The 25,744-nt window shown below is 40.5% G+C and overlaps 2 protein-coding genes across 3 annotated transcripts in view; both read left to right on the plus strand.

Moving 5' to 3' along the window:
- Nucleotides 1–5,077, plus strand: part of ADAM23 (ADAM metallopeptidase domain 23) — a gene marked incomplete at its 5' end in the record, with an annotated part of 66,894 nt that extends 61,817 nt beyond the window's left edge. For both annotated transcript variants that reach the window (XM_084209014.1, XM_084209013.1), the window contains one exon: nt 1,918–5,077. In XM_084209014.1, coding sequence (XP_084065140.1) covers nt 1,918–2,031 — 114 coding nt within the window. In that variant the 3' untranslated portion in view covers nt 2,032–5,077. The remainder of the gene's footprint in view (nt 1–1,917) is intronic.
- Nucleotides 5,078–17,653: 12,576 nt separating this feature from the next.
- Nucleotides 17,654–22,168, plus strand: FAM237A (family with sequence similarity 237 member A; the record flags this gene model as incomplete). The annotated part of the gene is made up of 2 exons (XM_084209370.1): nt 17,654–18,068; nt 22,020–22,168. 2 exons carry the CDS (start codon nt 17,654–17,656, stop codon nt 22,166–22,168), a joined length of 564 nt encoding a protein of 187 aa, XP_084065496.1.
- Between the last annotated feature and the right edge of the window lie 3,576 nt (nt 22,169–25,744).

Here is a 25,744-nt window from a genome sequence, read left to right on the forward strand (position 1 = left end):
TGTACCTCATGTTCCCTATTTCAGGCTCTTATTTTAGTTCTTCACATGTTTCTCTCCCTCATACAACATTGTTAGCAGAATATCCTAAGTGAAGAAAGGCAGTGGTTTGGTCAGTATCTTGTTCCTCAAGGGCTGTATTTCTGCTGAATAAAACTAGGAGATAAGTAAATATATGGTTTGGACAGAATGCATGATGAGGTTTGTACTAGGACACTACACTAGTGAAGATCAGGTTAGAAAAGAGCAGATAAGATAAAAGTCAAAAGAGTTAGATTGTACTGGGAAGCTAGCATAGCATCTATCCTCTGTACCATGTTCTAAGACTTTATAAAGTCCATTTCTTTAATTAAAATAAGCTCAGGTAGCAATGTAATTCAGTGTCTGCTTTAAGGACTTGTCCTCTTCAAGCAAACAGGAATATGGTTCTTCCCATATAGTGGAAGGACAAGTTACATCATCTGGATTTTTCATCTGCATTGTTGATTTAAAAGGACTGACTAATTAGTTGTTTATCAATAATACTTGAATTCAAGGATGCTAGACAGTATTTAAAAGGAGGAGATCGGGGAAGAGAAATAGACATGCGCTTTGCCCATTGAAACTGGTAGGACAAGCAGATACACAGCAGCCTTTAACTCACATTTAACCAAGTTCTGTAATATTCATCCTTCCTATCTGGCAGTTTTGCAAGTTGGCCTGAAAATTATTTTCCTCATCTCAAATTTACCTGTAGTGTAGAGCACGAGGAATTGAGATACTGACGTAAGGTCAGCCTCATTCCAAAGGAGTACAGTAATCCTGGAGGGGAAAAGACTGAAAGATGAATACGGTAGTCTTCTTTCAGAAACTAGCAGTTCTTAAACATTCATCTTGCACAAATCCAATCACAGGTATCCAAGGAAAAAAACAAAAATCAAGGATTCCCAAGAATTACCAGCCTCTGGAAGTCCTCTCAATAAGAAGTTGCCTTTGCATTAGTCTCAAACCACCAGTTAAACCTTATGTGTAGAATAAAGATTGTAGCAGTGGTAGAGGTTAGCAGGGCTGCAGAAGATTGAAAATCCAGGGGTTGGTCTGTAGCTTTAGGGAATATATGAATTCCTGTTCTGTATTTTTTGCATGTTGGTTTGGTGGCGGTAGTGGTGTGAATGCCCAATGGTAAAACTAAATGCATGAGCCCCTTGCTTGATGCCCCACATAAAGCCAGATACCGGGGAGGTTGCCCCCTACTTTTGTTGTTGCTTCCTAATGTCTTGCTGTGTGACATAGGACATCAACATCGCAGGAGATTGGATGTCACCAGCTTGCTGCCCTCTGTTAACATTCAGTTCTAATCACACAACTGACAAAGCTGTCCAGTCTCCTTCGAATGCAATGTCTCAGCTGTCTTTTGCACCTTACTAAGATTCACAGCACTTATGGTCAATAGCGTGGTAAGAGCTCACAAAGGCATGCACACTTTTGTCACACTGGGTAATGTAAACTAAATTCTGGTGTAGCCAGAGATGGGCACTTGCTCTGAGAACTCAAGCCTCTCCTGGCTGAAGTGTTGCCATTCCTGGCATTTGTGACTCATTCTCTTTAGGTAAACGTGTGCATTCTTGGCCTAGTGCACACTTGTGTTACTGGGAGCTGAAAAGTTGTACAAATTTGGAGCACCAGTTGAAATACTACAGAAATTATTTCTGTATGCCAGCATGATCTTTAAACTGCATAAGGAAACCTGTACTTGGTATCATGCTGTAGAAAGCATTCAACCAAATTCCTTAAATAGTTACCCCTTGAAAAAGTTCCTGGTTGAACTGTCAGTGTGAGCCTTTTACTTTGCTATGACCTTTGCAATGGCTTTGTTCCTGTTATATCTAACTAATGTCTTGCATTTTTCTCTTTCCGTCTCCTTTGGATGCAACCTGGAAGAAATGTCAAAAAAAGAAGGTTCGATCCAACTCAGCAAGGCCCTATCTGAAGAAATGCCATTCAAAAAGCTGCTTCTTGCACTACTGGATTTTGGGTATGATGTCTTTGCTGTAGCTACACAGGAACTAAATCAGTACAGAAGAACATGAGAACAGTAACTATAAACACAAAGTTGGGATGTTGAGATAAGTTGGAAATACTTCCTCTATTCACCTTTCTCTTGTTGACATTAACTGACAAGTGGTACAAGCAAACTGCTTCCAAAAAATCAGGTGTTTTTTTCCTTTTCTCAAATTAAGAAGGAGACACAAAGACCAAGTGCAATAAGAGAACTGTTCCAAAATAATGGAGTTGCAAAAGATTCTTTCCCAGCCTGCTGGCACTCTAACTTCACTTGAGTTCGCATGACTTCCTTTTTCTTATCAAACTCCAGTGGCATGAGGAGCTAATTTTGAAAGGGTAACCTGCATGGCTCACATACAAACAACCAAGTTAGCAAGCTGCCCCCAAGCAGAATCTGCAGCCCAATAAATACAAACCATGGGGAAGCCAGTGCCAGGCTTCAACAGCTTTTCCAGCCATGCAGTGCATTCTGCTGCTGGACTTGAGGGTTCCCTGCTCCATGAGCTCACTGTCCACCTTGGACAGGAGCCTCTTGGGTATGGAAGCTAGAGAATGATGGATGGAATTCTTCCAAAAAGGAAAAAGTGTAAATATGGAAATAAGATTTTGATGTATCATTTTCACAGATTATATATAAATATATATATACGAGAGAAAAGAATTTCCATATAAAAAGGTTCTATTCTTTATGTAAATCTATTTTTGATGTTGGGTTTGGTTTTGGGTTTTTTTCTTCCCCTTTTTTTTCTGTAGCATGTTGTACAGCAGATGTTCTCGGCTTGCTCAAAAAAAGGCAGAAAACAGCATGCAGATGCAGGGAGTTCTGACACCAAACAGATGTGATCTAAAGTTTGTATGCTTGAAACCAAAAACAATTAAAATGTATAAATGCGTATCTATGTATTGACTATAAGTCTGAATTACTTATTTTGGCTGTTATACAGACTTTTCCATTATATAAGTAACACACACTCAAACTAATCACAGAAGTGCCAAGCTCTTTTTTTTTCTTTTAAGAAAAGCTACTTTTTTTCCTGCCTAGATCCTGTAAAATAAAAACTTAAACAAGCCTTAAAATACTCAAAAGATGTTAAAGCTTGGAATGAGCTATTATTCTCTTGCCTTCTGCCCATCCACTCAAAGCAGCTTGCAAAGGTGACTGACCTTTTTAACTCACTCCCTGTATCTCTTTGATGCATGTCACTTTTCAAAGTTTAATGCAAGATTAATACTTTGACCCTTGGCTACTGATAGCCAGTTACCACCACAATATGTGCAAAATCCCAGGTAGTTTCAGGTGTGTTGTCATTACTTTTAGAGACACCTTCTGCACCAACACAGATTTTTACAGAGTAGTTCTGGGCAGCAGTCCTGTGTCCCTAGGAACCACCTGGCTGCAGCTGCCTTGAGAAAGGTTTGTGAAGAGGTCTAGTTTAGGGCTCCCTTAAAGTACAAAGCTGGACAGTCTGGCTCATCCTTTTAATCTTGTCTTAAATCATTTGGTAGTGAAGTAACTGAAAATTTAATTGCTGATTATTTGTCTGATAATCAGAATTAAAGACTTCTGGATCTAATTTAAAAGTTGTAGTTTAGTAACAACAGAAGCCCAGTTACACTACTTCCTGCATCTTTGTTCAGAGGAAATCCATTTCCCAAGTTACCTTTAAGAGCCAAAACATTAAAAAAATGCTGCAGACATTTTCCTGTGAGTTAGAAAACCTCATTTCAGTTATTTTTCTTATTATGATAATGTTCAATTCAACAGTCTCAATATATTGGTTTTGATTCACAGTTGTTATTAAATATTTTCAATCAGCTTTAACATAATCACATTTACACTTACTACATTATAAGTTAAAGGTGCTGCACACACAGGTAGTTGACATTAATAAAAATTATAAACCTTATTCTGAAAATTTCCTGCTTGGCTTTAAGCAGAATTAAATTACTAACATTTCTCTGATAACAAACCAAAAGAACTTGCAACTGTATTATGTTTCTTTCAAAATGCTATGATTGGAAAAACAATGTCTAACTTTTTTCAGGTTCTGCTTCCAAAGCAAGCATAACCCACAACAGAAACACCAAAAATTACAATAAGTAAAGTCAACTGGAAATACATAAACTACCTGTGTAATAAACCTTGGAGAAGCATTTCACAAACAACATTGTTAGTGTGTGATGTGATGTTTTAAATCAGACCACAGTGGTCCCCAACTACTATGTATATATGTTCAGTGCTGGAGTAACTTTTTTATTTACACCAGCAGTTTCATAGCAATTAGGATTTTGTGACTGAATTTATGCTCCAGTCCTCAGCCATTGTGTGCATGGGAAGAACACGCTTTCTGCCCTGTGTGCGCACAACACAAGTTATAATACAGCTCAGAGTAGGTACAGGCTGAAGTGCTTCCTGTGCTGGTAGACAGTTAAAAAACTGGATTTGATAGGTGTTGATTTTGTACACCCCCCTTGCTATACTTTGGGAAATGCATATCCATTTAGCAGTAACTTGTTCATCGCAAAGCATCACCAGAAGAAGACCAGGTTGACTCTGCCTCCATTTCATCCACTCTAATTTGCTCCATTATTTACCTGTTCAGCTGGACAAGAAGCTGTGGTAACTGTATAGCTCATTCCAGTCTGCTGCATGATCTCGCTGATTTGATCTGATACTCCTAAAAGAGAAGTCTGCCAGGCAAAGTAAAAGCTGTATAGGTGCATGATCAAGAAACAGATTACTTAAGGCTGGAGTCTAACCAATTTTTCTTTACTATGCAAAGATGGGTATTGCACAAAAGATGAGACAAATGTCTGAGGAAATGCCATAGAATACTTGAAGTTATGTTTTAAGCCTAATCAGTCATGTTTTATATTCATTACTGCTTCCACTGTTACTCTTCCTTTTAAAAATGTTTTGTAATTATTTTTTTAAGTGCACAACTCGATGTTGTTATAAATCAAGTTTTTGTTTGAAGTTAATACTCATTCATAACCTGTTGGCTGCTAATGAATGGAAATTCAATAGTCCTTGTTCTGCATCTTAGCAAGATGAGTATTAAAAATGTCATGAACATGGAATGGAGTAGTTTTTAATTTTCAATTTTTTTAATTTATTCTCTCAGTTTAATTTAATTTCTGTGTTCAAAGAATCATCACCTTTGTAGTAGTGGAAATTGAATGGAGTTTTCTTTTATGAAAGATCTCAAACTGTGTCAAATCTCACAGTGAGGCTCTGTCTGTGGGAGGACGTTGCACACAGCCTCTCTGCCGTGCATGGAACCAGCGCCTCTGCACCCAGGATGGGCCCAGCCTGCTTCAGTCCCAGCTGCTGGCTACACTGAGTTCAGTGAGACCTGGAGGCTTTTGTTAGTGGAAGGAAGCCTTTTCCAACTCAAAAATCTGAATTATATAACTACAAGAAGTCCAAAATAAGGCCCTTGAAGTATTCTTTCAATAATTACATCATAACAACCACATACTATGGCCATCACTTTAATGGAATACTGTATGACACTCCATCTCCCTTTTCTTTTTTTGCCAGACTAACTCTAGTGAAGCCAGCCTGGGAAAGTTAAATGCATGCATGTCACAGTTACCAGATAACTACTGATAATGTTTTGCTTTCTCCAGCTCCAGACAGGGAAACAAAATACAGTTTTGTGTTAGCATCTCTCAAGGTTCTGTATGAAAACATCTTTCTCATCTAGAATGATAGAGTGAGGGAACACTCTCACTAATGGATTCACTATTATCCACATCTATTTCCTGTCATTTAAATATAGGATTTATCCATAAACTTAATATAAACATGCAGCATTTTGGCTGTAATTATAATAGACAGTAGTTCCTTAAAATAGGAATTAAGTCTTTTGCAGCATATGAATAGAAAAGCAATATAGAGACAGATGCACACCTGCTTTTGATTTCACAAGAAAAAATTCTTAGAATTGTTTTTGAAAACTTTCTCAGTCCAGCACAAACACTGAAGATTGATCTTGCTGGGGCACTTATCATGAACAAAACCAACACAACACAAAGCCACATTGTATAAACCCAAAAAACCCTCTTTTGTTCTAAATGTACTTCCTATAGATTCCTGCCTACAAAGGCTGAAAAGTTAATTTAACATTTATATCACTGAGACTGTGTAAGTGTCCACAGAAAGATTAAATTAAAAAATTAATTAAGAATTTTAATAGTAGAGATGATCAAACCAGTACAATTGAAAGGAAAAGGTCACAAAAACATTATCTTAAAGCTACACACACTGTAATTCAGTTCAGTGATTTATTGTTCACAACTCAGCAAGCACATTGTTCTAGGTTTGTGGAATAAGTTATTTACTGGGAAGAAGTAACACAAGAGGGGACACAACCCCTAGATAAGTACAAGGACTCCACATCAGACCAGCATCACCAGCCACTTAACATGTTATTTCTGAGCAACCACAAACTGCTGAGGGCAGTGTAATTATGAATGCTCTAATTTGTAAAAAACACATAATCGAGTGTCAGTTGATTTTCTCTTATTAAAATTTTCTTCTAAAAAAGCTTGGTTTTTAATAAGTCATGGAGAGATAGCCTACATCTTTACCACTAATACTGCAACAGGCCATGCTTTAGTGTGGCACTTTCTGAGCCAGTATAAGAATTTCCCCCATCAAAGCTGGTAGCTCAAAGCATGGAGGAACTTAAATGTATTTTACATGGTCCAAGTCCAGTTGTCAGACTTCATAAGCACAACACTGCACCATTGTATATCATACATTCACAGATTTCCTTGGCCATCAGTGCAGCTGCTGGAGGCTTTGAGTTTCCTTTGGAGACTGGAGCTATGTTTGCATCTGCACTAGACAGAGAAGCTGAGAGAAGGGCTGGTTATTGCAGCTGTATTTAACTGGTGACAAAGGTATGAGCACGGCACACTCCTTACGTTACACACCGGTAACATGCTGTGGGTTATAACATCGCTTTTGCCTCTTGTGCAGAAAGTGTCCCCACACATAACATGTGCTGCTTCCCTGCACTCTAACCTGGACACTGTCCAGCCAAAAAACAGCACAGGCAAACTGCTTTTGACTGGTTTCCTATCTCCAACTGAGATGTTGATCAGTTTATTCTCATGAATGAAAAATGACTAAATATCTCAAACCTACCCGAGGGTTACAGAAGAAAATGGCACCTGCTGCACCAGCTGATACTCCTGTGAGCCTGCAGTTCATATTGACAGTGTCCTAAGGACCCTTGATGGGAGCTGTGCTGAACAACACCTTGTGCTGTCAAGCTGAAGGAAGTGCCCAGACCCTACCCGCACAACACACCCCTATTTTCCTCTGGTCAGTAGTCCAAGCTGTGTGGCAGCAGCATTGGGGATACCTAAAGCTCCACCTGTCTATAGCAAAGCCTGACTTTCAGCTTTAGTGCAGTCACACAAAGATGCTTCCACTCCTCTCTCAGCTTATGTAAACAGAGATATTCATCTCCCTAACAAGGACCTCTTCCCAAAACATGATTTCTAGCTGTCTGGTTTGCTCCAAAGCACACTAATAACTGTATAATTAGAGAATAAATGTACAGAACTTGCAGTAGCAGGGCTCATGGTTTTGTTAAGCAGTCTCAATCTGTTCTTTCAAAGAGAAGGCTCAAGTTACTTGTAAAAAGTAAGTACAAGGACCACAGTCTAAACCTCCGTACTCCATTCATATATTTTTGTTGGGATTTTATGTATTCTGACCATCCATTTCCTCCCCATACCTCTTCCCTTGTCAACATGCCCCACTCTGAGAGTGGCACAATGAAATCAGATGGAGGCAAAGTACACAAGCAAGCCTTTTTACTTTGGAGTCAGTCACTTCTCCCCTATTTCCTTTCATGTACATCTGAACTCTGTATTGCTATTTCAAGACTTGCTCCATTATGAAGTCACTCTTACAGATATTGTTAACAATACCATAGTTTACAGACAAATGAATGCTTGACCAGGATTTCTGTGCAATGAGAAAGCAGTTCCAAGAAATGGAACTATTCTAGTGCCCTCCAGCATTCACTGAAAAGCTTCAGGAAATTAAAGATTTTAACAACTTCTTTGTGTAATGAGGAGGCCCTGAACACAAGACTGAGAACTGCCTCATTTGCAGAAGGAAGGAAACAATTCCCTTACATTACAGAACCCTCTCTGTGTGCTGTTCGATCAAAGGGCTGGGCAGGTAGGTCAAAGATTCAGGTCTCATTACATTTTTGCTTCAGTTTTCCTTCCTGTGGTTTGGCTGGGCATTTTCCCTTCAAACACAAGACCTCTAGGACAGGAACTGTTGTATGCAAAGGTGACCTTTACACCCAGGCCAGGGAGCACTGGTTTTAGGCAGAGCTGGTTGGCTGATAAGTTTGAGACAAACCCCCTCCCCAGGTATTCAAAAAAATTAAAATCTTCATGAAATATGCAGCTTTTTAGCTGTGCCTAATCAGCAATAGGATAGGAAATAAAGGACCTTGATAAATTAAACTATAATTTTTTCAGAAGTTCCAAATTAAACTTACTACATAGAAATTCACTCTAGTATCACCTTTTTATCTCCTTTGAGAATAGGTTTCAAAGGGTACATTTGTGAAATAAAAATGGGAGTTTCAAAGGCTGAGTAGCCTGACCTGTTAAAAAAAATAAATAAACTATATACTTAATTAAGAAAAACAAACCAATGTTCTATCTGCCTCTATTACATGGTTCCTTACTGATAATGTATGGGCTTTACTCATCTAAGTATTCTAAATGACAGAGCTTGTACTACTTCATTCAGGAATATAATTCAAGAAGGCAGATTTCTCCGCCAATAAATTATTCATGACAGATCTTGCACATTAAAAACCCCCAACTTTCTCCTCTGACAACAGCAGTAGTGTACTTATTAGGCTTCACATCTGTTGTTTGAAGAGTTGCAAGTACTATATGAGCACCAAAGAACCCTAGTAGGAGCTACTAGCAAAACACAGAGCAAAGCAGATAGTCCTGCAAAGAGTCTGAGAATGAGCAGGCAACCAAGGAGAACCAAAGATCCCCCGATTCCCTTTCACATGAGACAGAATATCCTCATTACTCTCCTGAATCACCTGTGACCTACTCCTTGGCTCTAAATAATTTGCTATCCCCTCCTCCAATTTCTCCTTGAAGGCTATTTTCCCCAAATAACTTTGAGTGGGAATGTGGAGTCTCCCTGCATGGAGTCATGGCTGTCAGGGAAGTGTCTGTGCTGTGGGATGGGTGTGACAGTGGCAGGACTGGCATAGCCCAGAAGCTGCCCTGAGGAAAGCATGCTCCAACACCCTTTTCTCCCAAGAGCTACAGGAAAGAAACACTCTAAGAAAAGGCAGGAGGTTCCACATTGCAATCCTGCTCAGCCTCAGGAAAGAATGCACTGTGAAAGTGCTTTTCTTCCCCAGAAGATTTGGCTGTAACTCCCTGGGAGAAACTGATCCTGTAACAGCTTTGCTTTCTTGGATGTTAGTGGCAGTTTCATGAAAACATGTTTTACTGAACTGCTCTTCTAGCTGTGGCATACCCAGGGTGACTGTCCTGTCTGCCTGGAGTGCTGAAGGTGAGAAGGGTTTCCCCATTGTTTGTGGGAACATGAGGAAGCAGGAGGGCTGAGTCAGGAAGAACCAATGAGTTTATTCTGGAGCATGTTGATATCAGTCCAGCACCCAAATGGCAACAAATCCCTTAATTCAAAAACTAATAGTTGTCTGGCTATAAATTCTCAGAATGCTATTAAAATTAATCAAAAGCTCTCTAACTGAATGATTAAAGTGAGACAACTTGCCCAAAAGACACAATTAACTTTTAATGTACTAAACTATCAGTTCAGGGTTCTTTCTTATTTTCTTGGAATGTTTAAGTCTAGAGAGAAATGTGGTCACGTTCTTGACAAAGGTCATTTGCATTTATAGTGTCACATATCACCAGATTGTGTTTTCAAAAATATATATTAATTTTTTAACCAACATTGCTTAGCTTGCACTTTGAAAAAATACCTGCTCCACACGTCCTTTCAAAGCTTGTGTTAAATACATTTGCCAGGAGAAGTGTTACCTCTTCCACAAAATAATTTAAATAAGTGGCTTCCACAATGAAGCCAGTTCACACTTCTGACATGTCACCTAAACTTACTCTTGGGGAAACACTCTGAATATGGCACTGGAGACAGAGCCTCTCACACCAACAGTTAGGCATAGAGAAAGAGACACATTATTACAGAAAGATAAATCTAGTCTAATGGGGAGCTGCAGTTCCTCAAACCTTCTAGCAGAAGGCCACTTCTCAGCAAAGGCCAGAGACGTGCCAGGGTGTCCACGGGGTTCCAGCTCCTGGCACAGAAATACCCTGGTCATTTCTGTGACCAGGAATGACTGCCCCATGGAAATGTTTCAGGTCATCAGCAATAGTGTACAGCACTGAAGAATTGTATGTTTAGGTAACTACATCTTTCCACTGGTTAGAACTGTTAAGTGTTGCATCACACCCAGTGACTTTCCTGCTAGTCATTTCAACAGAGAATAGACATAGAAGGACGTTTAGAGCAGTGTGGGGTCATCAAACACTTTGGGAATAGAGATTCAATCCACAAAAAGAAAAAGAAAACAAAAAGACAACTTGACATCAAAAGTTTAAAAAAAAAAAGCAGGTTTAGATGCTCAAAGCTCTCTACATATAATTTAGAAAAAATAGTAAAATAAAGCAACAGACTTTGGATCAAGTATTTAATTTCATTTCCAAGAAGCTCTTGGGAGTCAGGGAGCCAATTTTAAGGATAGTTTAATCTTCTGCTTAAAAGAGAACTGGAAAAGTGGAAAAGTTAAAAATGGGAGTAGGATTCCACACTCTTCCTTTGTGGATTTTGAAGAAAAATCAAGCCTCTACCAGGTACTATGAGTTTATAGCTAACAGACCTTTGGGTATCCCCCACTCTGACAATCACAAGTTTTGCCTTTGCCATCACTTTGCCAAGTTTCACACGAGGCTGGAACAATTTGGAACCCAATTCAGCTAAACCCAAGCTTTCAGCTAAGAATATGTCTGTAAAGCATTTTTTTAGTAAGCCTAAAACAGGTGTCTTTCATTATGTGGGACATTTTAAAAAGCTTAATACTGCTTTCAGGTGTGGCTGCTTATGGAAGTAACAGGCAAGCTGTGCATCCCATCACATGTTACTGTCTCTCAGCCTCAGTGCTGAATCTTTTTTTTAATGTGTAAATGCCTACTTAGCTCAAGCAACCATAAGCCACTGCCTATTAACTTAAATGTTAATTTTAAATCACCAGAAGTTTTGCTGGGAGCAAATGCAGGAAGAAAGCAACTCTATTTATTTATACCTTTGCTCTATTCAAAATGCAAATACCAGTGAAATAGCCTCCTACTTTTCTTACTTGTCCCTTATTCCTTTATCTGATCATTTAACCTTTTGTTTTATTTTTATATTTTTCTGGTAGAAATAGCATCCTTTCTGTAGTGTTACATGATCTGAAACCTCTGTCTCATCTATGAGTAAATAATCTCTGTCTCATCTGTGAGTAAATAATCAACTTTTCTTGATAAAATATCCTTCTGCAAATGACTCTGGATATGATCTACAGCTCATGTGAACTATATTCATAAGATATGGAGACCTACAGAAGAGATGAACACTGCCAGGGGAATATATCATGTGCTGCAATGAAAGAAAGATTATTGATAGTTTAAGAAGGGCACAGAAAGCTTGACTGAGGGAGCATGTGGAACTGAATGAGATGGCCAATCCTGGTACATTTCTTCTCCACTAGGAGGCTGAGGTGATCAATCTAATTATCAAAAACCTCTTTCCCAGAAATAGAATATAAGTGCTCTGGTTCAGAGAGAACAGAACACAGTAGGCTCAGAAAGTAATTGTGGAGCCAACTATTTTATCTGTAGCAGTATTTCCCTTGAGCAGCAACTCTCATTGCTGTGAGAGCCCCTGGTTCAAAACCCTTGGGTCTGCCAGGATTCTGAGTGGAATGAAACCAATGTTGTTCTTGATCCAAAACCAGATAAAGTGCACTCCAGAAGGGGACTCAAACTCACTTCTTAACAATGATTCCACAAAGGTTGCAGGTTGACAGAAATTTATCAACTCACAAGTAACATTTTATAATTTCCTTTCCATTTGGCTCTACCCTTAACAACATGGGGTACAGTCCTTAGAGTGACACACCACAGATACAGAAACAGCAGCAAAAACTATTTCTGTGGCATTTTAATCTTGCTCAACTCTGGCCCCTGCAGCCAGGCCAACCATGAACACAAGCAGCCCCAGAGCTTTTTCTACCCAGGAACTGCCTTCACAACACCTAGATCTTACCTGCTCACTTTCCTTCTCTCCTTTGTCTTGTTCAACCCCCAAAATACACAGGCAAAGAGAAGTACACTGGCTACCCACTTGCCAAGGGGGCTTCAGATTGCACATGGGTCCAGAATCAGGTACAGAGTGGATTTTAAAAAGAAACAAATAAAACCAAAAGCTGGTCCTTAAGGATCATTTCAGCACTAGAACCCAGAAAAAGGAGGTCTACTGGAATAGCCTGTATTCCACAGCACAGAGAAGAAACATTGGAGATCCTACATAAGAGAGGTCTCCTCCACCACATTGCATGGGCCCCTTGCAAGGTATTACACTCTTCATTTCATCCTGAAGTCTGTTTCAGCAGTTGGTGATCACTATTCCCACCATTCCCAAACTCAGACTTCTAGCCAAATAAGTGGAACATTTGCAAGTTGGCCAAAGTCCTACAGTACAGCTATTTGCAAGTGTTCTAGCCAGTGTTCGCTCATCCCGAAAAAGTTCCTTGCACTTTCATTAAACAGTAGCATTACTAACACAAAATACACTTTGACAGGGATTGCTTATTGAGGAGATAAAGCATCAGAAGAAAAGCAGTGTTTATTGTCATAGGCACGTCGCATAACCAAGGGTTCCTTGGAAAGGAAGTTGCTTCTCCATTTACATGGACTGGATGCACAGAAAGAGTGCAAACTATAAAGGTATTGATGAACATCAGAGAAATCAAAGTCTCAAGCCAACTTTCCAGCTGATACGAACCAGTGCAGCCTCACTGTCTTCAACTGAGATAAGCCTTATGCTACTGAAACACAGTTCCTTTCTGGAGAAGAGATTACGATTCCATGTGCAGAGATAAAAGAGAGCTGCCAGTGAAAGCCTTAGAAAAACAAACAGTTTGCTGCCCAGCTGGTGTGGACTGGTGCAGCTGCACTGGCTTCAGACATGCAGCAAGGTGCTACATAATTTGGCCTAGAAACTACAGAGTGAGGAAAAAAAGAATCGTCTCACCTGTCTATTGCTCCAAATAGCTGGTGTTAAGCAAGTTCTGCCCACCACTGGTTATCAGCATGGTCACAGAGCCCCAGCTCTTAGAGCAGTATGTGTTCTGTATGCAAGGGGATTGCAGCAGGCACAGTGAGCACGGGCAGAGTTGTCAGTTGCAGAGTTATGCTCAGGCCTTTCTCTCCATGCTGCACAGAACAGGAGACAGCCTTTTCATCAATGCTTTCCTTTCACTTCCCTACTAGCTTAACTCACTTCTCCAACACATAGAGATTTTCCAGCTGCTACACAGAAGTCATAATCCAGCTGAGAACTTCACAGCAAGAAAATGCAACAGGAGACCACATTATTGTTCTTGGGAGGGAAAATGGAACCAGACCATCCCCTTCTGCTGGAGAACATACCTCCAAGTTAACTCTTAAGATAAAGTTGTGTAAATTGAGCTGCAGTGGGCAGCACAACCCAACTACTTCAACTAATGTCTTTAAGGGGAGCTCTTCTGTGGCTCTTCTCTAGGTCTCTGCTTCAACTTCCATGAGCTGCATGTGGGCTGAGCCAGCAAATAGCTCTAACCATGCCATGCAGATTCCTGCTCTGGGGTGGAGGGATCTGCAACAGCCAAGCACATAAAGCAAGATACCTGAGGTTTGAGCCAGGTCTGAACAATATGAGCTCCAAGGGCAGACTTGCCTTCTGCTCTTCCCCTCCTGCCCCCCCCCTCGCCCAGTGCAGCAAGGAGAGGGCCGCAGCTTTGCCAGGTCGGTTACTCTTCCGCCCCGCTGTGCACCCCTTCCTCTCGGCCAGAGGCAGCACGGCCACCAGGCTGCCCCGGGAGGACAGGGGTCCGCAAACAGAGGACAGACTTGCAGCAAGGACAGCTCCGCACAGAGAAAGCGGGAGCTCCGGGTGCCCGGCAGCAGCGGCCGGGCCCGGGGGGTGGGGGCTGCTCTCGAGCCCTGACGTAAAAACTAAGCGGGGCTGCCCGCTCCGGCTTCTTAAGGAGCGCGGCGGCGGCAGCGGGCTCGGAGAGTCCGGCCCTGGCCGCAGCGCCGAGGTAAGCGCTGAGAGCCGCGGGCGGGGCGGGGCGGGGCGGGACGGGTGCGGAGCGGAGCGGGCGGGCGGGAGCGGCGGCGGAGTCGGGCGCTGCCCGGAGCCTCGGGAGCCGCGCGGGACTGCCCGGGGATGCTGCACCGGAGCGGGCACCCGGCCCGGGACCGGCTGCGGCAGCTGCACGGCCGAGAGACTACCGTAACGAGAGCTCCAAGTTAGAGGATAATAACAAATTAACTGATTAACTTTAACTTTTAAATTATTATTGTAAGGTATTATCCATGCCGGGGACTGGAACAGGAGACTACACTGCAAGGAGAAGCAGGGATGGGGGTAGGGTGGGAAAAGTCAGAACCTGAAGTGTAAATTGCACTCATACACACAAAAACTTCAATGTATGGACAGAAATACCGAGAGATTTAACGGTGTAGGGGGGGAATTGTATAGAAGCATCCACGACATGCACAGGTAAGAGATTAATGCAATCTGGCGTTTCCTGGGCATCCTCTCCAGCTCTCAACTATCTAAAATAATACAATCTCGAACCTTGTGGAAAATTAACAGCACAGTGCTGCCTGAGTTTGACCAGACCATAAGGATTAGTGGCCTTTGCTACTGGCCCTTATTAATGCCATGCACATCACACTTTCAAGGGCACTGATTCTCATATTAATGCCCTACCAACTCCTTGCCCAGGACTGTCCCCTTGTTTTGACAAATCCAGAACCCTTGTCTTAGCTAGTTTTGTAACTTAAAAAGTTTAGAATAGGTGCTGAGGAGCAGAAAATGCAAAGCAACCTGTTCCATTTTTAACCAAATGAGATGGGCTCTGTCAAAGCCACAGAACCATCATTTAAAGGATTTTAGTATTATTACTTCTTATTATTAGCTTCTTTTAGTATTATTCCTTTGAACAATTTGTTGTTGTTGGGGCTCCCTACCCACTGTCCTGTGTCTGTGTCCTCACCCTCATGGTCATATTTGAGACAGCTAAATTCCTCTGAAAACCAGAAACTTGATAAAGTTAACTATGTCCCCAGAAAAAGTCACAGTAAACAGACATATGTGCATACTGCATGGCACACAGGTGTCTGTGCCCAGTGCAAGGGCTCTGATGCACGAACAAGAATGAAGTAGTGACTCACAGGATGTTTGTGGCTTGCTTCTGAGAAAGCAATCAAAGCCTGCCTTGGGGAGTTGGGTACAGAAGAATGATGTTTCTTGGGGAATCTTGGAAGCAGCAGGAGGACAGCCCTATTACTACCACCACTGTCATAAGTGACATCCACTAGGCAGTGCACTGTGGGAAGAGCAAGCTGTCCCTCTTTTGTTCCTTAAATGCAACGTTCAGGTTCAGGGCTGTCAAGCCAGCTCTTCTCACAACACCCAAACTCGGATTAAAAAGTGACTGTAGGCAGCTGGGCAACAAAGTCTGAATACCTCAGAAATGTTCCCAGAACCTGACCAGGTAGCCAGACAGGGGGCTAGGTAAGAATAACATTTCTAGGACTGAAATCTGTGAAGAGTCCTTTAGCTCTGTAAGGAAATATATTCCACAAAGCAGATAACTCTTCCCTAGTCTCACACACAGGCTGTGGCTGGGCTACTTTCCATGTACAATCTCTCTGCACATCAATATCCTGCCTTTGGCATTTTTCTCCCATAGCAAAGGAACACTTCTTCAGGATCACTCATAGAAGAGACTGTCTACACAAAAAGCCAATTGCTTATCTAGTTCATTAAGAGAAGTAGCTTCCCACCCTCAACAACCAAACTGAAAACATACAAGCATGAATACTCAGCAGATCAGCACATGCATTAAGCAGAATTTTGTCCTAAATGCTGATCTCAAATGTAGCTGATTTCCACATATGGGAAGTTCTCCATATGCCATGAGCGACACTAAAAACAACCCCTCAAACTTGTTCAATATCAGAAATGCTAGAAGCTTGTTAGAAAATATAACAGAGAAGTATGTAATAGAAATGAAATCTGATGGAGACAACTGGGCCTGTCCACAAAACAATCATTCTCAGACTTTCTGCCTATCCATTATTGATACTACTTAGCAAATTTCAGAGTTTTAACAGTTAATTCTCAGTGATCTGCAATACACCTCTATACTTACAAATATACACAAATACATCTCAGCACAGGAAAGACACAGACCTGTTAGAGCAAGTCCAGAGAAGGGCCATGACAATGATGAGAAGGGTGAAGCACTCTCCTGAAAACACAGGCTGAGAAAGCTGGGGCTGGAGAAGAGCAGACTCCAGAGAGACCTTGTTGCAGCCTTCCAGTACTTACAGGGGGCCTATAAGAAAGACGGGGACAGGCTTTTTAGCAGGGCCTGTTGCAAGAGGACAAAGAGTGATGGCTTCAAACTGAAGGTGGACCAATTTAGATTAGATATAAAGAAAAAATTCTTTTACAATGAGGCTGGTGAGACACTGGAACAGGCTGTTCAGAGAAGTGGAAGATGCCCTATTCCTGAAAACAGTTTAAAGTCATGTTGGACAGGACTCTGGGCAATCTGATGTGGTTGAAGATGTTCCTGCCAACGGCAGAAGGGTTGGACTAGAGACCTTTAAAGGTTCCTTGCAACCTGTTCTATGATTATATATGCATGGGTACATGTTGTACAGTACAGCTGCTATGTGATGGCTTTGCTATACCCTCTTTTCAGAACTGTTCTGCTCTTTAGCAACTAAACCACTCCTGGTCAATGGATGAATCTGAAACCTGCAATAATTAGAACCATTAAAACATGTTTTCAGCAACATTTTTCCACTTGCTGTCCAGCGATCCTTGTGATTCTGTAGACTACTTTAAAGAGCTCATAAAATGTTGAGAAAGGCAAGACTGCCTAAAAGCTTAAATTGTGTAAAAAGGAATGGATTTTTACTGAAAAATATTTGGGATCTATAAAGCAAAAGTGGCAAAAAAACTTTCAGTATTAAGTACTTCCAGATAAGACAGTTCATCATTCAGATCTGAGGATGATTAAAAAATTTTACACATGCTTCTGCTGCACAGAGCATTGTCACTCCTCTAGTATTTATATACATGCAAAAAGCATACACAAATCATTAAGGAGCAGAGAAACAGTATTTAAGTGCCTTGCATATCATGCAAAGTAAAAGGATTTTATTCCTGCATCTAAGAAAGAGACTTTTTCAGATTCTCTTGGTTTTCTTACATTTCAGTGACGTAATGGATCTTGGAAGCAGAGGAAGAATCCACTGCACCATGAGACTCAGCTGCTCTCTCCTACTCATGGCAGTGTTCTGTGTGACACCTTTCCTCTGCCATAGTCAAGTTGATCCACTGGCTCTTGGGCGGGCAGACCCCCAGTGCTGGGAATCCTCCTCAGCTGTTTTACTGGAGATGAGGAAGCCTCGCATTTCTGACTCTGTCAGTGGCTTTTGGGACTTCATGATCTTTCTGAAATCCTCAGAGAACTTGAAACATGGGGCTTTGTTCTGGGACCTGGCTCAGCTCTTCTGGGATATCTATGTGGACTGTGTGCTCTCCAGAACCCATGGGCTGGGGAGAAGGCAGCTCTCAGAAGCTGTCAGAGACCCGAAGACAGCTACTCTACGTTCTCAGTTCACAGGGAGAAACCAAGGTCACTACTCCTTTAATATGCATCTCATGGGCAATATTAGAGTCTAGTGGAAAGAAAAGAGATTGAGGCCTATTGTGCTAGGTGGTAATAACACAGAAACAGAGGACAGTGCTGTGCAAAAACCCCCTACTCCTCCCACTGAAGTGTAGAGCTCTGTTTATGTTCAATGTGATCTCAGTAAAAATTTTACCTCCAAACAACCTAAACTCTAACAACAGCTTTTAAGTTTCAATTTGATAGGGTAGGAAAAGGAGCAGAAAGCATGATACAGGAGGAAGAAAGCAGCTCAGCAATATATATATGATTATACCAATATATTCTTCCACACCAGTATTTTTACCACAGTTGTGCTATGAACAGGCTAGCACTGAATTCCCCCTTCTGAGAGGAATGCATTGTACAGTGCTGTTAGGGAGAGTGGCAGCCTTTTGGCAGAAGGGTAAAGGCGTGTCTGCTTGCCATCTTGCAATCAGTCACTAGCTATTTTTCATTTCCGTACCAGTAACTTCACCCAACAAACAATGGAAACAGATCTCAGATTTAGATTCATGCAGGCTTTCAGACACAACTACAGCTTCAGAAAGAACACCACTACCTGTGACACTAAGTGCTGCAATTCCTAGTCCCGAGGTTCCCAGCCCCCTCTCCGTATGCCTGTTGATTACCATCCTCATTCCCAAAAAGGAGACATAGTATAGCTTTTCCTAAATCTCAGTCCCTTCCAAGGCTTCAGTTCTGATCCTGCTACCAACAGATATATCCTTGCCTGGAGAATATCCACTTTCAGATAGAGGTAGGTGCTGTAATTTGATGGAGAGGTAGAAGAGCTGTTTCCATCACCAACAGTGTAGTGCATGAGTCCACAGTGAGAGGCAGAACTGCCTTTACGCTTCAATGGATTGAGACCCTTATCTCCCCTTCCTAGAGCAGTGTCTTAGTTATGAAGATGTTTGGGGGGAATGTTCATGGAATAATGAAAAGCCTCTCTGAGCAAGGGCTCACCCATTAGAGTGTCTCTAAAAAAATTGACTTGTACTCTGGGTTCTCGCACCCCAGGGGGAATACACTGGACCATCCCACTCTTGCCCACAAACCTTAAACATTTTTGAGTATTGAAAGCTAGAATCTGGGATAGGAAGGACTGAGAGGTCCTTACCCTATTACCTACAGGCAGTATCCTGAGTTGAGCTTGAATCAGTCCCCTCAGACTGAAAAACTCACGCACACAGGGTCAATTTCTAATTTATGAGTCAAACAACCACCACCTGCAATTTAAAAGCAAGGACTGGATCCTATCCTGCTCTGCAGGAATCTGAGCTCTGACTGGATCTTTACTGTGTTGGCATGCAGCACAGAACCTACTTCTGGTTTCCAAGTGGTCTTGGACATCACACAGGCAACAAGTTGCTCAATCCTTACCAAACTGACGCACTTTTGGGCGCAAACAGAATCCAGCTCTAGACGCACAACGCAGTAATATTGTCAAAAACTGAGATAACCCACCTGGTGTTAAAGCACTAGATTATCTTTTGTTTGGGATTACAGCTCTGAATATCACTGTCTAAACTCCCACTTAGCCTTTTCCTTACATCTGGCTCTACATATCTATATCACACAGTGATTTTCCTATACAAAGAGCTTTTGTTCTAGTCAAGATTAAAAAGTAACAGTATGATGTATTTTGAAGAATCAAGGGTTTTATCATAACGATTTTATGATAAATTCTGACTATTCTTCACTCTTCTACAAAGAGATTTTAAGTACTACTAAGTATTCACACCCTCTTTGTTTTGTGAATTGTAATCAGATAATCTGGTTTCTCTGTACAGCTGATTAACATCAGTCTGTGGCAGGGAGCTTATAGCAGTGACAGCCTATTTTTTTTTTTTTTTTTAGAGGAGCTATCTAACTTCTCATCCAAGTCTCAGTTTCTTAACAAAGCCAGCTGTTTTAATCTTTGTAGCCTGTGGTCCAACTTCATTATTTCACCAGTGAAAGTAGAAATCAATTGGTAATAATTGCAGCTAGAAATGGCATTGAAAATGATGAGGAATAGAATTTGCACTTCTTATGCATAGAGGTACAAGCCTGTTTCCTCAGTCCCAGGAGCAGCACTAACAGCACTTAAATTACCTTGTGTATTTCACATCTACATGAGCAGGTATAAATAGCTTTCAGTAGGCTTGTTCCAGAAATCTAAAAATAAAGCAAAATTTTCTTGTTTTATACTGTTGCTTTTGCAAGAGTTGGTAACTTTATTGCTTCATACTCAAGTTTTTAATCTTATTCCTCTTAAATAGTTAAAATTTCAATGTGTTTGGGGTTTGTTTTTTTGTTTTAATTGCAAATAGGATCATAAATCAGGAATGAGGAGCAATCTGTAACCTACATTCTCTGTTGTTCCTTAAACATCACTGAATTGTAAAAGCAAGACAGATATCTGAACTTGGCACAGAAAAACTGATGTTAAGGTGTTATTAACAGATGTTAAGGTGTTATAGCATTACATTTCAGAACTAATGGATAAATCCTACTTGTGAAGATTGAGAATCAGGAACTTTTCTAAGGAGAGAAAAAACCTACTGTGACACATCTTAGAGCTACTTTCACAGTTACCAATACTTGGTCCTCCTGGGAAGCAATTCTTTCAAGTGTGCACCAAGAAGTGGGAGAAGTAGCCCAGTTTCAGACTTAAAGATTCAAACACTGTTTTCTAGACCAGTCTAATCCTTCCAGGCTTTTGACTGTATTCACAATCTGAAGATACTCTTAAACTCTACACAACCCATAAAAAAGACTACAAAATCAGAACAGTTGAATATGAGTAATCTGATAAACTGTCTCAATCAACCTAAAATCATACTTAACCCAGCAGCATTTCAACTCCCCTAAATATTCTTCAGAGAATTCTTAATGAGCTGTAAGTAGAGACAAGTAGGGAGAGCTTTTCAGATACCTGGCCAAGCTATCTTTCGTAAGTCATCCCTTTTCCCTAAAAACACCATAAAAAAAGCACATTTTATAAATGCATTTCCAATCTATGACAATGCTGCAGTTACATTACAGTTATAACAACTCTAGTCAAAATAAGACTTTAAAGCCACCAAGAAAACAGCTTTTGTACTCACAGCAATCTTCCTGAAGAGCAGCTGTACAAGAAGATCCTCCTCAAGAAGCCACAATTGCACGTCCTCCCTAGAAACATCTAAAGACTACAGATATAAACCCTCTGCCTCTTTTCTCTTTCTTCCTTTTTTTCTCCTTTCCCTTTTCACCCAGCAGTCCCACTGCCCCTTACCACTCAGTGGCCTCAGCTGTGCACACCTCCCTCACAGGTGCAGGTGATTAGGTTCAGACAACGCTTTGCACCTGGCCCAAGAGAGACATAATTTCCTGTCCCAACTCTGCAGGGTGTTGGGGTAAAGGCTATTGTCCAATTGAGGTCTGGTAAATAAGTGGGTAATGTATTAATCAGTTACTTTTTCAGAAGACAAACATGTCCAAAAGAAAGAAAATCAACCAGCTGCCTTTTAGAGATCATTGCAAAGAAAACACCCCATAGTTCCTCAAGGAAATAACAAATGTGCTACTAGACAGTGTGAGAGAACTCACCCACTGTGCAGAGAGGTTGATAACAGGCCAGTGGGGTAGTAGGATTCTGAGCAGACTTAAGCAGTTTGATTCTGCTAATTACAAGTAGAAGAGTTTTATAGGAAGACCAAAGAAAAGGTCTATACTGGGAAAAGATCAAAGTGACTTGACACTGAAAGGCAACATGCAAATGGAGGGATATGACTATCATCAGGGCAAGAGGCTTGGGGGCAATGCTGATAAAATAGGACCAGCAGCAGCTAAAGGCAGAGGAAGTATGGATGTGGGAAGCTGAATATTCAGCTGCTCTTTGCTGTTTGGAAATTATTTATTTATATGCATTTTTATGTCACTTTTCAGGGACATTTCCTCATATGCAGAGGTCACCAGTTCTGAAGAAGAAAGACTCATTTGAAGATTTAATAAGTATCCATATACATAAGAGTAGATCTATATTACTTGGAAGAATCATTGGAGAGCTAGGAAAAAAGAGGAAATTACACATTTAGTCTAAGATTTTGATTTGTAGATAATTTTTAACTATTTCTCTTTATTTTTTGTATTTTAATCCCCATTGATGTCAATTTATGTGGTGGAAGAAGGCATGTAACCTTGAGCACTACATCTCTGATTAACTTGGACTTATGGGTTTTCTTAATTACCTATGAATTTAGTCTCCTGACTAAACTGCATGATTTATAAGCAGTTGCCTACTTTAATCTGTGTGTATATCAGGCTTTTTGTAATACATGTGATCTGTTCAAACTATTTTGTCTTTTGGGTGCCAAAACAGGAAATAACTGATCCTTCAATAAAATATAGACAAGCAGAGAAGGAAGTTGTCAAAAAACCTCCACTGGCTCCAAGACAGGATTAGAGAAGAGATGGTGACATTTGGTTGTATGCAGAGCTGTACACTTGTACAGAGACATCATCCTACTAAAGAAAAATGGTACATATTTCTACATGAAAAATACCTTCCAAGAATGTTTTCAGTTTTCCAGTAAAAGGGTTAACAGATTTTACCAGCTCTCTGTTTCACACTTAAAATGTTTAATCACAAAAATTCTCATACATAACTTGCTTTTGCTTCTTTCTTAGTTTAGAAATTCTTTTTGGAAAAATCAGCTTTTTCTGACTCTTATTGATAACCCTAGCAGTCAATTTGACCTTAAACTAATGCAAAACAACTTATGGCAGGTAACATTTGATTGCTTTTATGGTATAAATTATTTCCATTGCCAGACTGGCTGGATGAAACCATGAATTTCATCTTTCCAGGGCTATTACATTTAGTTGTTCATTCAAAGTTTCTTTACTTGAGCATGTAGCAATATATGGTGGGTTTTTTTTACTTTTTCCCAAATGCCCACAGAAAAATGGGCTCCCTGGTTGTTCATCAACTTGCAGAAATAAGTTGAAGTCACAAAACATGTAAAGAAATCTTGAAATGGTTACTGGCACGAACAAAATAAGGTTTAATCACAGTCCCATTGAGGGAAATCCTGATTTCAGGAAGCAAATAAAAACTGTATGAGGGCTAGCAGCTTCAATGGCACTGAATTTGTGCTTCAAGTTAAGCATGCAGCAAGCCATTTAAATGCTTAAAAGAGAACACTAAAGCAGGATAAACACAGGAATACAGAGTTTATTGTACTCAGCAACACACCCCCAGTTGCAGCCACAGCCTATGAGAGTGCTTTGCTGCCACATGGGAGGGCAGCAGGAGCAGTTACAACAGATCTGCTTTCTCCTCTACTGATGTTGTTCATTAATTATATTATTGTAATATATCTAAAAGCCTTATTGTTGCAACTTTGTATCAATATAAGAGAGTCTTCACTCACAGTCCCTACAGCTACCAAGACCAGCACCTGACAAAGAGTGTGAAGCTTCAGCCCAGGAGGATTGGTATTGGAGTAGAGCAGATGTCACCTGTTCCCACACACTCCCAAGCTCTAGCAAATGTGAAACCAAACAGATTATGTGAACAGGTCCTGTTTAACTGAGATGCATTTCCACAGGGCCCTTTGGGCAGCTGTTAGTTATTCCACTTTAGACAGGTCCCACCTGCAACAACAGGATCCCTTAGGAAATGGCTTATGTCAGCTTTCTTCCTCCCTTCAGACAGAAATACCACTATGGGCCAAGACAATATTTAGCTTAAATGGATTCACAATACTTCTCTGCTTCAGTAAGCTCCTTAATTAATAGGCTGTAGCAAAATTCAGCCTTTGAGGCAATGGTCAGGAAAGGATGTGGAGGCAAGACTGACAAAACAGATCAATCTCTAGGATAGATCACACTATGGAGAACATTTGGAAATTGCTGATGTAAAGAGGCAACCTGTGTTATTAATTGTGCTGAGACAAAAAAGGGGATGCAACTAACTACACGTAAACCTGCAAGTGATAGAGTGCAAGTGATAAAAGAGTGCCTATATTTAAAAAAAAATAAACAGGAGCTCTCAGTCTGAGATGAAAGTAGATCTGCTATACAGGAACATTTAAAAATGTCAGTGTGTTTAAAGACAGGATATTGCCTCCTAGCACTGTTTGTTCCTTATCAAATTCATGGCAGATCTTTGCATGAACTAGGATTGTTTTTTACAGATACTGTTCCTGGCTTACTGTTTCTCAGTCAGAGTGTGTCAGAAGAAGGATGGGATGAACATGTCTGACTGAAATTCCTTCACTGTCATCTTAACTGAATAACAGCAAAATAAAGACCTTGTGATTTTGTCCCCTTCATCTTACAGGGATCTGTGAGCTAAACAACTATTCTTTAAGTCTTTACATAATGACATGAAAAAACAATTCATGGTAGTTCAGGAATCTCTATTTGTAAGAATTTGTGCTCCAGGTCTGTTCAATGCTGCTTCACACCAAATCAGCATTTGTCAGTTGCTACTGTTTCAAACCAAGTGATGCACTCACTAGAAGGAGATTTAAAGCCTCATCAGAAGCTGATGAGTATCTTCCTATAATCAACAAGTGGGTTCTTTGCATTGCTGTGCATGTCTCTTGACACTGGTGTATTGCAAAAGCTACTAAGCTTCTATCTCACAGTATATTTATTTATGTTACGATATACTTTTTAATTACCTCATCACTATTTATTCTCTGGGGCCCTCCCTCCTCCCTCAATAAGTTTCTTCTTTTTAATTTTCACCCTCTTTACACTCCCTTTGCTACAGACAAACCACTTGTTAGCTTCCAGTAGCATACCATTATTTCTTGCTGTAAATTCTCGAGTGTTTGCAGTATGTGTAATTCAGGCCTCCTTTGACCAAAGCTAGGAGGAATGAGGAATGTTCATTAATCTCACTACCACAGTGTAAGGTCTTTCAAGAAGATGGCTGAAGTGCTACCAACAGAAAATAAGATTTCTAGCCTCTTTAATGAGTCAGGCAGTCCCTTTATCTTGATGATTATAACTCATTCTGAAAAATACAACGCAAGGAAAATCTATGTGGAAAATCTGTGTGTAGTTCTGCTAAGCAGCTTTTCTTAAGCCCTATGCTTTTCATTAGCCTTTTCAATCAAATCAGCCTAAACACTGTTTGATTATATCGAAAACAAAGCTTCAGAAAATTCACCTAACTTTTCTCTCAGAGCTTCCAAAAATATTTCATTTTCACTCAAATAAAATTTATTTTCTTTGTCATCACAAAAAAAAACCTGGGCTATTTTCTTTCTTGGAAAGCTGCTATTGCTTCAGTGACATAATTCAAATCCTTAAAAGTGTGCAAATTTTCTTGAACTATAACTGGTTTTGAGCATATACAAACATAGTTATTTACTATTTTTATGCACCTCCTGCCAAAGAATGATAGTAAATAACTGACTGTATATTTTTTTTCTCTCTGAAGTGGTATTGAATAATTTCAGTTTCTCAGATCTTAAAGTCCTTCTGTACATTACAGGAAAAAGTGTTTTCCTTGTTGCTGGCATCAACAAGAAAGAGAGCACCATTCCAAGGAAGTAACTCGACCATGGGATATCAACTGCTAAAGAGAGAGAAATGGGCAATCGTTTGCACTGCTGAGGAAGTCACAGCACGGGAGCTGGAAATCACCAACAGAA

This window comes from Fringilla coelebs (genome assembly GCF_963513975.1).
Source record: "Fringilla coelebs genome assembly, chromosome: 7".
NCBI classification, from domain to species: Eukaryota; Metazoa; Chordata; class Aves; order Passeriformes; family Fringillidae; genus Fringilla; species Fringilla coelebs.